Source organism: Trichomycterus rosablanca, chromosome 2 (assembly GCF_030014385.1).
Source record: "Trichomycterus rosablanca isolate fTriRos1 chromosome 2, fTriRos1.hap1, whole genome shotgun sequence".
Classification (NCBI taxonomy): domain Eukaryota; kingdom Metazoa; phylum Chordata; class Actinopteri; order Siluriformes; family Trichomycteridae; genus Trichomycterus; species Trichomycterus rosablanca.
In genome coordinates, this window is record NC_085989.1 from 10826609 (window position 1) to 10843349 (window position 16741).

General features: G+C 41.3%; 1 protein-coding gene across 1 annotated transcript; it reads left to right on the forward strand.

Annotated features, from left to right (window-relative positions):
* Nucleotides 1–13587: 13587 nt before the first annotated feature.
* Nucleotides 13588–15250, forward strand: LOC134305041 (uncharacterized). The gene is made up of 2 exons (XM_062990081.1): nucleotides 13588–13655; nucleotides 14967–15250. Exon 2 carries the CDS (start codon nucleotides 14967–14969, stop codon nucleotides 15198–15200), a length of 234 nt encoding a protein of 77 aa, XP_062846151.1. The 5' UTR covers nucleotides 13588–13655; the 3' UTR covers nucleotides 15201–15250.
* The last annotated feature ends 1491 nt before the right edge of the window (nucleotides 15251–16741 follow it).

Sequence of the window (16741 nt, forward strand, 5' to 3'; positions counted from 1 at the left end):
CCACCACCCCTACCAGATCCTCTCGGTGTATAAGAGAAGGTGTAGGCAGAGGATAAGGCTGCTGGTGTTGCTGAGTTCTTGGTGGTGATCCACGTCTCAGTCAGTGACAGGAAGTCAAGGCTGTGAGAAAGTGCAAAAGCTGAGATGAAGTCAGCTTTTTGGACGGCTGATTGACAGTTCCAGACCCCACCTACCACCACTGTTTGAGACTCTTGCAAGAGTTGGGGGTAGATGAGACTGCTGGCGTTGCTGTTCCTGTATTGTGACTTGTGATGTCTGCAGGGTCTGTGAGATATGAGCACAGGAATAATTGAGAAGCACATGCTGAGATAAGTTTGGTAAATGAAACAATGTCAGAGACTGATAGTACTTACCCAAAGTTAGTTTAGTTTAGATTAGTAGTAGAAGTTAGATAGATTAAACAATCCAGACAGACATTAAAACCTAGTGATAGTAAAGACCGGCCGCTACAGACGTACGTACAGAATTAATTTTATACTAAGCTTAGCCCTGCCCCTCAATTCACACCTATGCCTCTAACAATTGACACCTGAAATCAGCAAAACACAGATTAATGCAGCAACAGACTAGCTTAGTTTCTTACAAATAGTTAAATTCTAGCACAGTTAAGCAAGTTAAGTCTCAAAGTTACAAAGATAGATTCTAAAACAAATTACAGCAAAGAATATACTTCAACCAGAAGCCTACCTTACTCAGGAATACAAATGAACACAATGGAAGTTACAATATGGCTGGAGATTTAATTTTGTACTAAGCTTAGCCCTGCCCCTCAATTCACAGCTAGGCCTCTAACAATAGACACCTGAAACCACTTAACCAATCAGCAAAACCCAGATTAATGCAGCAACAGACTAGCTATAGATTTTACAAATAGTAAAATTCTAGCACAGTTAAGTAAGTTAATAATCAAAGTTATAAAGATAGAGTCTAAAACAAGTTACAGCAAAGAATATACTTCAACCAGAAGCCTACCTTACCCAGGAAAACAAATGAACACAATGGAAGTTACAAGCCCAGACCCCACTAGACCTTAACAGGCCTAAAAAAGACAATAATAGACCTTAACAGAACTTAAAAGACCAAACTAGACCTTACTAGACTTTCACTGACCTTAACAGACCCTACTAAACCTTAACAGACCCTATTAGACCTTACTAAACCTTAACAGTACCTACTAAACCTTACTGAACCTTAAAAGACCCTACTAGACCTTACTAGACCCTACTAGGCCTTGATAGACCTCAACAGACCCTACTAGAACTGACTAGACCTTAACAAAACCAACTAGACCTTAACAAAACCTAATAGACCTTAACAGACCTTAAAAAAACCAACTAGACCTTACATGGGAAAGTGGTTCTATAGTTGTGTTTATATGGGCAAATGGTTTTATAGGTGTGTTTACATGGGTTAGTGGTTCTATAGGTGTGTCTTCATGGGTTAGTGGTTCTATAGGTGTGTCTTCATGGGTTAGTGGTACTAAAGGTGTGTTTACATGGGAAAGTGGTTCTATAGGTGTGTCTTCATGGGTTAGAGGTTCTAAAGCTGTGTTCACATGAGGAAAAGGTTATATAAGTTTGTTTACATGAAAAAGTGGTTCTATAGTTGTGTTTACATGGAAGAATAGTTCTATAGGTGCGTTTACATGGAAAAAATAGTTCTATAGGTGTGTTTACATGGGTAAATGGTTTTATGAGTGTGATTACTTGGGAAAGAGGTTCTACAAGTGTGATAACATAGGTTAGTGGTTCTAAAGGTGTGTTTACATGGATAAGTGAGTCTATAGGTGTGTTTAGCTGGGAATGTGGTTCTACAGGTGTGTTTACATAGGTAAGTGGTTCTATAAATGTGTTTACATGAATAAGTGGTGCTATAGGTGTATTTACATGCGTAAGTGGTTCTATAGGTGTGTTTACATGGAGTAGTGGTTCTATAAGTGTGTTTACATGGGTAAATGGTACTATAGGTTTGTCTACATGAGAAAGTGGTTCTATAGGTGTGTTTACATGGGAAAGTGGTTCTATAGGTGTGTTTACATGGGTAAATGGTACTATAAGTGTCTACATGGTTAAGTAGTTATATAAATGTGTTTACATGGGAAAGTGGTTCTATAGGTGTGTTTACATGGGTAAATGGTACTATAGGTGTGTCTACATGAGAAAGTGGTTCTATAGGTTTGTCTACATGATAAAGTGGTTCTATAGGTGTGTTTACATGGGAAAGTGGTTCTATAGGTGTGTTTACATGGTTAAATGGTACTATAGGTTTGTCTACATGAGAAAGTGGTTCTATAGGTGTGTTTACATGGGTAAATGGTACTATAAGTGTCTACATGGGTAAGTAGTTATATAAATGTGTTTACATGGGAAAGTGGTTCCATAGGTGTGTTTACATGGGAAAGTGGTTCTATAGGTGTGTTCAAATGGGTAAGTGGTTCTATGGGTGTGTTTACAAGCATTAGACGTGCTATAGGTGTGTTAACATGAGTAAGTGGTTTTAAACGTGTTCACATGGGTTAGTGGTTCTATAGGTGTGTTTAAATGGGAAAGTGGTTCTATAGGTGTGTTTACATGGGTAAGTGGTTCTTGTAGGTGTGTTTACAGGGGTAAGTGGTTCAAAAGGTGTGTTTATATGAGTAAGTGGTTCTATAAATGTGTTTACATGGGCAAGTGGTTCTATAGGTGTGTTTACAGGGGTTAGTGGTTCTATAGGTGTGTCTCCATGGAATAGTGGATCTATAGGTGTGTTTACATGAAAAAGTGGTTCTATAGGTGTGTTTAAATAGGAAAGTGGTTCTAGAGGTGTGTTTACATGGGTAAGTAGTTATATAGGTGTGTTTGCATGGGAAAGTTGTTCTATGGGTGTTTTCAAACGGGTAAGTGGTTCTATTGGTGTGTTTACAAGGGTTAGAGGTACAATAGGTGTGTTAACATGATTACAAGATTACAAGGGTAAGTGATTCTATGGGTGTGTTTACATGGGAAAGTGATTCTATTAGGTGTGGTTACATGGGAAAGTGATTCTATAGGTGTGGTTACATGGGAAAGTGATTCCATAGGTGTGGTTACATGGAAAAGTGATTCTATAGGTGTGTTTACATGGGTTACTGGTTCGATAGGTGTGGTTACATGGGTCACTGGTTCTATAGGTGTGATTACATGGGTTATTGGATCTATAGGTGTGGTTACATGAGTTACTGGTTCTATAGGTGGGATTACATGGGTTACTGGATCTATAGGTGTGATTACATGGGTTACTGGATCTATAGGTGTGTTTACATGGGGAAGAGATTCTATAGGTGTGGTTACATGGGAAAGTGGTTTTATAGGTGTGTTTACATGGGTTACTAGTTCTATAGGTGTGGTTACATTGGTTACTGATACTATAGGTGTGTTTACATGGGAAAGTAGTTCTATAGGTGTGTTTACATGGGAAAGTGGTTCCATAGGTGTGTTTACATAGGAAAGTGGTTCTATAGGAGTGTTTACATGGGTTACTGGTTCAATAGGTGCGTTTACATGGTTTACTGGTTCTATAAATGTGGTTACATGGGAAAGTGGTTCAATAGGTGTGTTTACATTGCAAAGTGGTTCTATAGGTGTGTTTACATGGGCAAGATGTTCTATAGGTGTGTTTACATGGAAAAGTTGTTTTATAGGTGTGTTTACATGGGTAAGTTGTTCGATAGGTGTTTTTACATGGGTTACAGGTTCTATAGGTGTGGTTACATGGGTTACAGGTTCTAAAGGTGTTTTTACATGAGAAAGTTGTTCTAAAGGTGTGATTACATGAGTTACTTGTTTTATAGGTGTGGTTACATGGGTTTGAGGTTCTATAGTTGTGCTTACATGGAAACGTGGTTCTACAGGTGTGTTTACATGGGTTACTGGTTCTAAAGCTGTTTTTACATGGGTAAGTGTAACTTTAGTTGTGTTAACATGGGAAAGTGGTTCTATAGGTTTGTTTACATTGGTTACTGGTGCAAAAGTAGTGGTTACAGGGCAGTTTAGCCTAGTGGTTAAGTTACTAGACTATTAAGCAGAAGGTCGCTGGTTCAAACCCCACCACTGCCAGGTTGCCACTGTTGGGCTTTTGAGCAAGGCCCTTAACCCTCAATTGCTCAGACTGTTTACGGTAAGTCGCTTTGGATAAAAGCGTCTGCTAAATGCCAAAAATGTAAATGTAAATGTTACATAAGTTACTGGTACTCTATGTAAGTTCACATGGGTAAAATGTTCTACAGGTGTGTTTACATGGGTTACTGGTTGTAAAGGTGTGTTTACATGGGAAAGTAGTTCTATAGGTGTGTTTACATGAGAAAGTGGTTCTAACGCTGTCTTTACATGGGTTAGTGGTTCTATAGGAGTGTTTACCTGGGTAAGTGGTTCTATAGGTGTGTTTACATGGGTAAGTGGTTCTATAGATGTGGTTACATGGGAAAGTGGTTCTAAAGCTGTTTTTAAATGGGTAAGTTGTTCTATGGGAGTGTTTACCTGAGTAACTGGTTCCTTAGGTGTGTTTACATGGAAAAGTGGTTCTATAGGTGAGTTTGCATGGGTAAGTGCTTCTACAGGTGTGCTTACATGGGAAAGTGCTTCTATACGTGTGGTTACATGGGTTACTGGTTCTATAGGTGTGTTTACATGGGTAAGCCGAGTAAATTCAACCCGCTACAGAGTCTGCTGATCCAGTTCTACACAGCAATAATAGAGTCCATCTTTACATCATCCATCACCATTTGGTTTGGTTTCTTCAACATCACATAAATGAGCCATACTCCAGTGTATAATCAAGACAGCAGAGAGGATCATTGGATGTAGTCTGCAAACGCTTTAGGACATTTACAACAGCAGAGTGCTGAAGCGTGCCGGCAAAATTACTGCAGACCACTCTCACCCTGGACATCACCTTTATCAAACTTTTCAATCTGGCAGAAGACTCAAGACAATAAAAACAAACACATCCAGAACAGCTTTTTCCACAGAGCTGTAAAACTTCTTAACCAAAGTTGTTCTCTTGGGTAACTGTTGGTAAATACTGGTTAACAGTGCGTGTGCTGTCGGGTCTGTTAAATATGTTCTATGTTACATGTCATATATGTGTAATTATCTGTACTATTATGTGTATTGTTTGTACTACTATGTGGATTATTGTGTGTATTATTGTGTGTATCACCAAAGCAAATTCCACGTATGTGTAACATATCTGGCAAAAAAGAAATTGATTCTGATACTGAAAAAACCCTACTAGACCTTAATAGACCTTAGAAGGCCCTACTAGACCTCAAACAACTTTACTAGACTGAATTATACCTTAAAAGACGCAACTATACCTTAATAGACCTTAGAAGACCCTACTAGACCTTAACAGACCTTAAAAGACCCTAGTAGACCTTACTAGAACTTAACAGACTTTACTAGACTGTATTATACCTTAAAAGACCCTACTAGACAATAATAGACCTTAGAAGACCCTAGTAGACCTTACTAGACCTTAACAGACTTAACTAGACTGTATTATACCTTAACATATGCAACTACACCTTAATAGACCTCAATAGACCCTACTTGACGTTACTAGACTTTACCAAACCTTACTAGACCTTAACAGACCCTACTAGACGTTACTGGACATTAATAGGCCCTTTAAGACCTTAAAAAACCCTACTAGACCTTAAAAGACCCTACTAGACCATACTATAACAGACTTTACTATACCTTACTATACCTCAACAGACCCTACTTGACCTAACAAGACCTCATCAGACCCTACCAGACCTTAACAGACACTAGTAGACCGTAATGGACAATGTTAGACCTTAACATACCCTACTAGACCTTACAAGAACCTACTAGGCCATGTAAGACCTTCACAGACCCTACTAGTCCTTACTAGACCTTAACAGACCCTTCTAGACTTAAGTAGAACTTACAAAACCTTAACAGACCCAACTAGACCTAAACAGACACTACTAGACCTTAGAGGACCTTAAAAGACCTGACAAAATCTTAACAGACCCTATTAGACCATTACAGACCCTACTTGATCTTCTGAGACCTTAACATACCCTACTAGACCTTAATAGACATTAAAATACTCTTCAAGACCTTAATATATCTTAACAGACCATACAAGACCTTAATAGACCCTACCAAACCTTAACAGAACCTACTACATCTTATTAGATCCTACTAGACCTTAACAGACCATATTAGATCTTAACAGACCCCAATAGACCTTACAATACCTTAAAAGACCGTTACAGACCTTACTAGACCTTAAAAGACCTGTACAGACCGTAAAAGACCCAACTAAACCTAACATGACCCTACTAGACAATAACAGACCCTACAAAACCTTAACAGACCTTATTAGACGGTACTAGATCTTAACAGACACTACCAGACTTTAGCAGACCTTATGAAACCTTAACAGACCCTTCTAGACCTTAAAAGACCTTACTGGACCTTATTAGACCTTAAAAGACCTTTACAGACCGTAATAGAACCTACTACACCTCAACAAACCCTACAAGACCATAACAGACCCTACTAAATCTTACCAGACCCTATTAGACTTTACTAGATCTTAACAGACACTACTAGACCTTACAAGAACATAAAAGACCCTAAAAGAACTTAAAAGATTCTACTCGACCCTATTAGACCTTAACAGACCCTACAAGACCTTAACAGACACTACAAAACCTTAACAGACCCTATTAGACTTTAGGAAACCCTATTAAACCTTAATAGACCTTTCTAGACCTTAATAGACCATATTAAACCTTAAAAGCCCCTACTAGACCCTACAAAACCTTAACATACCCTACTAGACCTTAACGGATCTTACTAGACCCTAACAGACCCTACGTTAAACGACCCTTTTAGACCCTAATATACCCTATAAGACCTTAACAGACCCTACAAGACCCTATTAGACCTTAACAGACTTTGCTAGACTTTAAGAGACCCTACTAGACCTTAACAAACCCTAGTGGACCTTACTAGACCCTAAAAGACTTTACTAGACCTTATTAAACCTTAACAGAAACTACTAGAACTTATTAGACGTCACTACACCCTACTTGACCTTACTAGACCTTAACAGACCCTACTAGACCTTAAAAGACCACACTAGACCTTAACAGACCCTACAAGACCCTATTACAACTTAACAAACCCTATAAGACCTTAAAAGACCCTATGAGACCCTATTAGACATTAAAAGAACCTACAAGACATTACTAGACTATAACAGACCCTAGAAGACCATACTAAACCTTAAAAGACCCTACTAGACCTTAGTAGACCTTAACAGAACCTATTAGACCTTACTAGACCTTACCAGATTCTACTAGACCTTAACAGACCTTATACTAGATATTCCTAAACAGACCCTAATAGATCTTACTAGACTTTAACAGACTCCTCTAGGCCCTATTAGACATTAACAGATCCTACTAGACCTACGTAGACCATAACAGTAGCAGTGGTAGCAGTGATAGCTCATTGGTTAAGGTACTGGATTAGTAATCAAAAGGTTGCCTGTTCAAACCCCACCACTGCCAAGTTGCCACTGTTGGGTCTCTGAGCAAGGCCCATAACCCTCAATTGCTAAAAATTGTGTTCAGTCATACTTGTAAGTCGCTTTGGATAAAAGCGTCTGCTAAATGCCGAAAATGTAAATGTAAATAACAGACTCTACTAGACCTTAAAAGACCTTAAAAGACCCCACTAGACCATAACAAACTTTACTAGACTTTATTAGACCTTAACAGACCCTACTAGACCTAAACAGACCGTACTAGGCCTTACAAGACCTTAATAGACCCTACTAAAACTTAAGACACTCTACTAGACCTTAACAGACCCTATTAAACCTTAAAAGACCCTAAAAGACATTACTGGACCTTATAAGACTTTTACAGATCGTAAAATACCCTACTTTACCTCAACAAACAATACTAGACCTTAACAGACCCTACTAGACATTAACAGACCCTACTAGAACTTACTAGACCTTACCAGAACCAATTAGACCTAAGACCTTACTAGACCTTACCAGACCCTACTAGACCTTACAAGACTTTACTAGACTCTAACAGAACGTACTAGTAGGGCCTTTTAAGGTTTAATAGGATTGTGTAGGTTCTGTTAAGGTGTAGTAGGGTCTTTTAAGGTCTACCGAGTTCTTGTAGGCTTCATTAGGGTCTGGTAAGGTCTAGTAGGGTCTGGTAAGGTCTTTTGAGGTCTTAAGGTTTTACAGCATCTGTTAAGGTCTAATAAGGTCTAGTAGTGTCTGTTAAGGTATGTTAAAGTCTTGTCAGGTCTAGTTAGGTCTAGTAGGGTCTGATACAGTCTTGAAAGGTCTAGTAGGGTTTGATAAGGTCTAATAGGGTCTGTTAAGGTCTAGCAGGATCTGTTAAGGTCTAGTAAGATCTCCTTTGTTTGCTATTTGCCGCCTTTACATTTACATTGTAGCGGTTTTCCATTCATTCATCCATCCGGCTCAGTGGCGCACGGATAACACGCTGGGTTGTGGTGCAAGCGACCGCGGTTTGAATCCAGTACGAACCAAAGTCACATACGTTCATTATTTCATTTGAATAACGTGATTATCAGTGTAAGTATACAGGTTGGTATACTTATTCGATTCTGTTTATAACAAATAAATAAATATTTATATAAATAAATAAAATAACACAAAAAATACACTCTGCACTAGCAATCCCTACCCCCACCCCCCATAACAGAATGGTGCGACCAAAGTATGGATCCAGCGGAGCTAAAACCCATTAAAGAAGCTCTACAACATCAGGGATCAGCCATTGGTCGACATGAGCAACTGCTGCACGAGATGATGCAGCAGTTGACAATATTAGTTAAATGTCACACTGAACAGGCCCAGGCCGTGGCTGCGGCTGCTGAACAGCGCCCTCCTCAGGTGGCCACCTCCTCTCCAGACCAAGTCCCGGTCAGAGAGGACTCTCAGGTGGCAAACCCTGAGCGCTATGCAGGAGAACCAGAGAAGTGCAGGGGATTCCTGCTACAGTGCTTGTTGGTATTTGAGCAGCAGCCATCCCGGTTTCCTACCGAGCGATCAAAAGGGGCGTTTATGGTATCTTTCCTCACAGGCAGAGCGCTGACCTGGGCCACTGCCCTCTGGGAACAGGGTTCCCCAGAATGCACTACCAGCCAGGCTTTTACTGAGGCCCTACGTCAAACTTTCTACCAGCCCGTTGGTGGAAAGGAGGCCGGGCCCCGCCTACTGGAGCTCTTACAGGGTGCTCGTTCCGTAGCAGATTATGTGATTGACTTTCGCACTCTGGCAGCAGAAAGCAAGTGGAATGAGGAAGCCCTAATAGCAATATTTCAGCGGGGGCTTAATGACAGGATAAGGGACGAACTGGCCACTCGTGATCTGCCCTCCACTCTTTCTGCGCTCTATGAGCTGTGCATCCGCCTAGATAACCGTATGAGCCAGAGGGCCAGAGAGCGGGCGAGAAGTACTTTTGCCCTAGATCTGGACAGTCCTGGCAGGGTCCTCCAGAGCAAACGGTACCCCCGCAGGAGGTACCAGAGCCCATGCAGCTTGGAGGTACCCGCCTGACCAGTTCAAGGGTCGCTCGTCCTTCGTCTGGTGTGGGACAGGCGTCGGGAAACGGAAGGGTCTACCCCGATCAGGGGGGTCGGGTTTAGACCGTACCGGGCCCCCACTTCTGGCCTTCTCCTCCCAGTCACATTATCATGGCCCCCTCAAAGGCACACTGAATTAAGGGCCTTTGTAGACTCTGGGGCCGCTGGCAGTTTTATTGATTCCTCACTGGCCTGGTCTTTGGGACTTCCAGTAGAGTCCTTGGACCACCCACTACCCATTCTTGCCATCGATGGTCGGGCTGTAGGATCGGGTCAGGTCATTCACCGCACTAAACCCCTGACTATGCAGGTGGGCTCTCACTTAGAGCAGGTGGAATTACACCTGAAACAGGCCCCCCACTTGCAGTTAGTATTGGGATACCCTTGGCTCAAGTCACACAACCCCCGTATCGACTGGGCAACACGGTCAGTATATGCGTGGGGCCCCCAGTGTCAGGAGACCTGTTTAGGGTTTTCAGGACAAGCCTTGGGCACATCAAAGCCCCAGATGCCCCTGATACCCGATCTCTCACAAGTTCCCAGTATCTACTGGGATCTGAAAGAAGTGTTTAGTAAGGCCAAGGCACAAGTTCTTCCCCCTCACAGGCCGTATGACTGTGCTATCAATCTCCTCCCTGGCACCACACCACCCAGGGGAAGATTGTTTGCACTGTCCCCTCCTGAACGAACCGCCATGGACAATTATATTCGGGAGGCTCTCGAGGAAGGGTTTATCCAACCCTCCTCATCACCTGCAGGTGCAGGATTCTTTTTTGTTGGTAAAAAAGATGGGGCTCTGGCCCTGTATAGATTATAGAGGGCTTAATGCCATTACCATAAAAGATCGCTACCCCCTGCCCCTCATGCAGACGGCCTTTGAGGCACTGCAGCAAGCATCCGTATTTTCAAAACTGGACTTGCGCAGTGCCTACAACCTGATCCGCATAAGGCAGGGAGATGAGTGGAAGACTGCCTTCATAACCCCCTCAGAGCATTATGAGTACCGCGTTATGCCCTTTGGCCTTATGAATGCCCCGGCAGTCTTTCAGCGCCTGATTAATGACGTGTTGAGAGAGGCCTTAGACAGGTACGTATACGTCTACCTGGATGACATACTCATTTACAGTCGGTCTCTCGAAGAACATGAAGGGCATGTCAGGCGGGTTCTCCAATTACTTTTGGAGAACCATCTTTACGTCAAGTTAGAGAAGTCCGTGTTTCACACTGAGACAGTGTCATTTCTGGGCTTTGTAATATCAAAAGGCACCCTCCGGATGGACCCAGCAAAATTTAAAGCTGTGACAGACTGGCCCCGTCCTACCTCTCTTTGGCAAGTCCAGTCCATCCTGGGCTTTGCTAATTTCTTCCGACGGTTTGTGCGTAATTTCAGTACCATAGCGGCAACCCTTACTGCTCTTACCCGGAAGACCCCAGGGCCCCTTCGCTGGACTTTGGAAGCACAGAAAGCCTTTGAAGAGGTTAAAGCAAGACTGACATCGCCACCGGTCCTTCAGTTACCTGACCCTTAAGAACCATTCATTGTGGAGGTGGACGCATCGGACGTGGCTGTGGGAGCGGTACTCTCGCAGCGTCTAGGGCCAAACAAAAAGCGTCATCCCTGTGCCTTCTATTCACACAGGCTAACCCCAGCGGAGCGCAACTACAGCATTGGAGATAGGGAACTCCTAGCTGTCAGACTTGCGTTGGAAGAGTGGAGGCACTGGCTGGAAGGGGCCAAACATCCATTTGTGGTCTGGACAGACCACAAAAACCTGGCTTATATACAGTAGGCCAAGCGCCTAAATCCCCGACAGGCCAGGTGGGCCTTATTTTTCGGCCGCTTCAATTTTCTGTTGTCATACAGACCGGGTTCTAAGAACACCAAACCCGATGCTCTGTCCAGACAATGGGCACCTCCTGGTTCTGACCCCTCACCGGAGCCCATTATACCAGCTCCACAAATCCTGGCTTCCCTCCGCTGGGGAATAGAAGACACCATTCGGGAAGCTCTTCGCCAAGAGCCAGATCCCGGTGGTGGACCTAGTGGACGCCAGTACGTTCCCACGTCGGCCCGACAGCAGGTCATGCAGTGGGGACACTCTTCCCCATTCTCTGGACACCCAGGAGTTGGCAGATCTCTGGAATTCCTTCGGAGACGCTTCTGGTGGCCAGGGATGGAAAAAGACGTTAACAGACCAAGCAGAAAATTAACAGACTCTAGAAGACCTTACTACATATAAGACACTACTAGACCTTACAAGACCTTGAAAGACCCATCTAGATTTTACTAGACCTTAACAGACCCCATTAGACACTAACAGACCCCATTAGACACTAACAGACCAATTTAAACAATAACAGACCCTATTAGACCTTACTAGCCCTTAAAAGACCCTACTAGACCTTAAAATACCTAAACAGACCCTACTAGACCTTAACAGACCCTACTAGACCTTATCAGAACCGAATAGACCCTATTAGACCTTAACAGATCCTACAAGAGCTTAACAGACCCTACTAGACCTAAACAAACCCCTAAACAATCCTATTAGACCTTACAGACCCTACTAGACCTCAACAGACCATATAATTCTTTAAGAGACCCTTCTAGACCTTAAAACATCTTAACAGACATTACTAGACGCCATTAAACATTAACAGTCTTTCTAGACCTTAAGAGAAACTACTAGACCTTAACAGACCGTAGTGGAACCTACTAGACATTAAAAGACTTTACTAGACCTTAATAGACCTTAACAGACACTACTAGACCTAGTGGAACTTACTAGACGTTCAAAGACTTTACTAGACCTTATTAGACCATAACAGAAACTAATAGACATTACAAGACCTCACCAGACCCTAATAGACCTTAACAGATGCTACTAGACCTGATTAGATCTTAAAAGACCTTAACAGACCGGAAAAGATCTTAAAATACCCTACTAGACCTTAAAATACCTTACTAGACGTTAAGACCTTACTAGACCCTATTAGACCTTAAAAGACCCTACTAGAACATACAAGACCTTAACAGACCCTACTAGACCTTAAAAGATCCTATCAGACTTTAAAAGACCCAACTAGACTGTATAAGACCTTCAAAGACATTAGTAGACCCTTCAAGACCTTAAGAGACCCTACAAGATCTTAACAGACCCTACAAGAACTCACTAAACCTTAATAGACCCTACTAGACCTTATTAGACCTTAACAAAGACTTCAAAACCTACACAGACCCAATAAGACTTTAACAGACCCTAAAAGACCTTACTAGACCTTAAGAGACCCTACTAGACCTTACTAAACCTTAACAGACCCTAAAAGACCTTACTAGACCTAAAAAGACTTTAATAGACCTTATTAGACCTTAACAGACACTACAAAACCTTAACAGAAACTACTAGACCACAAAAGACCACAAAAGACCAGACTAGACCCTATTAGACCTTAAAAGACCCTACTAGACCTTAACAGACCCTGCTACATTTTAACAGACCCTAAAAAAACCTTAATAGACCAAAACAGTCTTTACTAGACCTTATTAAACCTTAACAGAAACTACTGAACCTTAACAGATCCTACTAGACCTTAAAAGACCCTACTAGAACCTAACAGACCATACAAGACCTTTCTAGACGTTAACAGACCCTACTAGACTTCATTAGAGCTTAAAAGAAACTACTAGACCTTACAAAACATTAACCCTTTACAGCCGGCCCATTCAAATTTCGAAACAATAATTTCGATGGCTTGAAGCCTTATATCTCCGCCGTCCAATCACTGATTGTAAATCTGAAAACTGCCCCAGGTAGCTGACAACCCAGGCTAAAAGGCAATATCATTGGTCAAGCGGTTTGTGTCGTGGCTGGTTTGCATATTTAATGAGAAGGCGGAGAATTTATTTTTTTCATTCGCCCCGCCCTCACACGGAGCGCAGCTGAGACGGTCGACTGGATAACAACACAGAAAGAGAAATTCTGTCAGTGAAATAAGGTAAGATTTATTTTAAAACTGTTTATTAGTGTTATTACTTTTCATTTCTACTCAGAAAACTTGGCTTTATTGGTAAAATTGTAATATTATTAGTGTTTACTCTTTGAAAAGGCTGAGGTGATTCTGAGAGTTGCGTTCTAATTTTAGTCAGTCAGCTGCACAACTCTCCTTTCTGAATCGATTGTAATGTGTTTTATGTCCATCTAGATGGAAATAAATACGTGTGGAGAGTTTATCAGATACCTTTTTAGTCTCGTTTGTTTAGTAGTTTGTAAAGTATGCAGCAGTTTTACACAAATAAGTGATTAGTAGTGAACCTAAGCTAAGCTAAGCTACCGGAGCTGTGTGTTGCACCCTGCAGCCATGTGGTTTGAACAGGGTGCTCTCAAACTCCAAAGTTAGATTTTATGCATGTAATCTTGAAATCAGTTATAGCTTACTTGTTTTACTTCAATACTGTCTAAAGTCTGCTTAGAAATCACCTTAGCTTTGCTCATAATATCATTACATTTTGCATTGCATGCATTTAGCATGACTGGCTAAAGTAAGCTGAGGCAGAAAGCAGAAAGGTGTGGATAATATGTCAGTCTGGGCAATTTATAACCTTTATTTCCATGGTATATTTTATCTGTGGTAATTTGTACTTATAACAGAGAAATATTATTTTATCTATAAAATATTTCTGTCAAATTTGCATCATTTTCTAAAAAATTGCTGCATTTATTTGAAAGAGACTAAAGTATGCTATGCTACCATATAGGTGCATATAGGTAGATAAAATGTCAGTCTGGGCAATTTATAACTTCTTTTTTTTACCATAATATATTTTTTTCTGTGGTAATTCTTACTTGTATCAGTGAAATATAGTTTTATCTATAAAATATTTCTGTCAGAGTTGTATAATTTTCTAATGTATTGCAAGAGATATTTGAAAGGGACTAAAATATGGTATCAAACTTTTTTTGAAAGCTTTTTTTGAAAGCATACAGGTGCATAACATTTCAGTCTGTGACTATTTACAACATTTTAAATATAACCATAGAATCAAGTTTTGTCTTGTATTTATTGCTCCTCTTAGATAATTATTGTTTTATGTGTAAACCATGTGCCAGATTTGAGAAACTTTTGTCATATGTATTGGTTCAGTGTACTTGAGTTTACTTCTAAACATGAGCCTGTGGACATTAGCTTCTCTGGCAAAAACATATAGAGTATTTGTGATTGAATTCTACATATATGTAATTATTTTTTAAAATAACATCACTGTCACCACCTTTATTCACTGTAATCTCTTTCTTTTATTATTCTGAGATGGATGGAGACAAGGCTCAATATTCACGCCTTATGGAGTCTCTGAAGAGGAGACAGCGGCTAGGCCCTGACGAGCTTAGACTTATTGCTGAACATGACAGCGATGAAGATCATGAAGGCATGACCATTGAAGAGGAGGACTTCATGGACATGGAGCTCCTGGATGAAGGGGAAGAAGAGGATGAAGAGGAGCAAGATGAGCAGAGGGATCAACCAACAACCTCCTATCGGTAAATGCATGTATTCCAATAGTGTGTATTTGTAAATGTGTGTGTGTACATATATGCTGACAATAAATGTCAGCATTTGCACCCACACACACAATCGGGGCTGCCAACAAAAAGTTAAAATTAACAAAAGAGTACAAACTGAGATTATGATTTTTACTAATGTTTGCTTTTTTATGGGTTTGGTTAGTCTTTCTTGTCCCATGTCAGGTAGGAAGCGGAAACGCTTTCCTGACTCTGTATCCTTTCCTTCCTATGCTGATGTAGACACAGAAGCACCAGAGCCCATATCATTTAATCCTTCTCGTCCAGTAGGCATAGATCTGGGAAGTGTGCGTAGGGCTGTATGGTCAGCCACAAGTACCTTGCGTGAAATAGACTTCTTCAAGTTGTTTTTCACGTACACCATCGTTGCTGAGATTTGCCAGTTTACAAACTCTAAGGGGTGGGAGCTTGTACTGAATAGGCCGTCTTATGCGAACCATCATGGGGCATGGGAAGAAGTGACCCCGGATGAATTCTACCGGTTTCTTGGGCTCCTTATTTACATGGGTTTCACGTCCCTGCACAGCATTCACAGATATTGGGGAACCAAATCTCTTCAGGTTTCATGGGCCAAGTTATTCATGTCCCGTGACCGTTTCAAGGAATTGATGGCAGCCCTCCATGTTGTAGATCCTGCCACAGAAAATAATCTTGATCGTCTTAGGAAGTTGCGTTACCTGATGGACCACCTCAAAACCAAGTGTCAGCAGCTTTTCCAGGCTAATGAAAATCTGAGCATAGACGAGAGAATGGTAAAATCAAAAGGTCGATCAGGATTCAAGCAGTATATGAAGGGCAAACCTACTCGCTGGGGTTTCAAATTGTGGGTCATTGCAACTTCAAATTCGGGATATACCTTAGACTTTGATGTTTACACAGGCAGTCTTGATGGGCGCATAACTGATTTGGCTATAAAAGTGATCGAAGACCTTGTGCAACCATTTAAAAATCAAGGTCACACAGTTTGGTTTGACAACTTCTATACATCACCAACTGTTATGGTCCGACTGAAGGAGTGGGGAATCAATGCTTGTGGGACATGTAGGATTAATCGTAAGAAATTCCCAGTGGATTTCAAAGATGTCAAGAAATGGGAGCGGCAAGCTAACCGTGGTGATATGAGGTGGTGTAGAATTGACGGAAATGTCTTAGTTGTTCAGTGGAAGGACACACGAGCAGTTACATGCCTCTCTAATTTCCACAATGCTAATGATTCATCAGAGGTTTCTAGGATGGTAAAGAATGGTGCCACGTGGGACAGGAAAGTAGTCCGTCAACCAGCTGTAGTAAAGGACTACAATAAACACATGGGAGGTGTTGACAGATCTGTTCAAATGTTAAACACATACAATCTGCTTCAGAAAACTCAAAAGTGGTGGAAAACACTTTTCTTCCATTTTGTGGACATAGCCGTCGTTAATAGTTTCATTTTGTTTCAGGACTGGCATCATTCCAATCCAGCATCACGTTATGGGTTTAGTTCAGCAGGCTACAGCCAGATAA

What these genes read in the sequence shown, in the direction of transcription:
- LOC134305041 (XM_062990081.1), top strand. Translation starts at nt 14,967, where the DNA reads ATGGATGGAGACAAGGCTCAATATTCACGCCTTATGGAGTCTCTGAAG.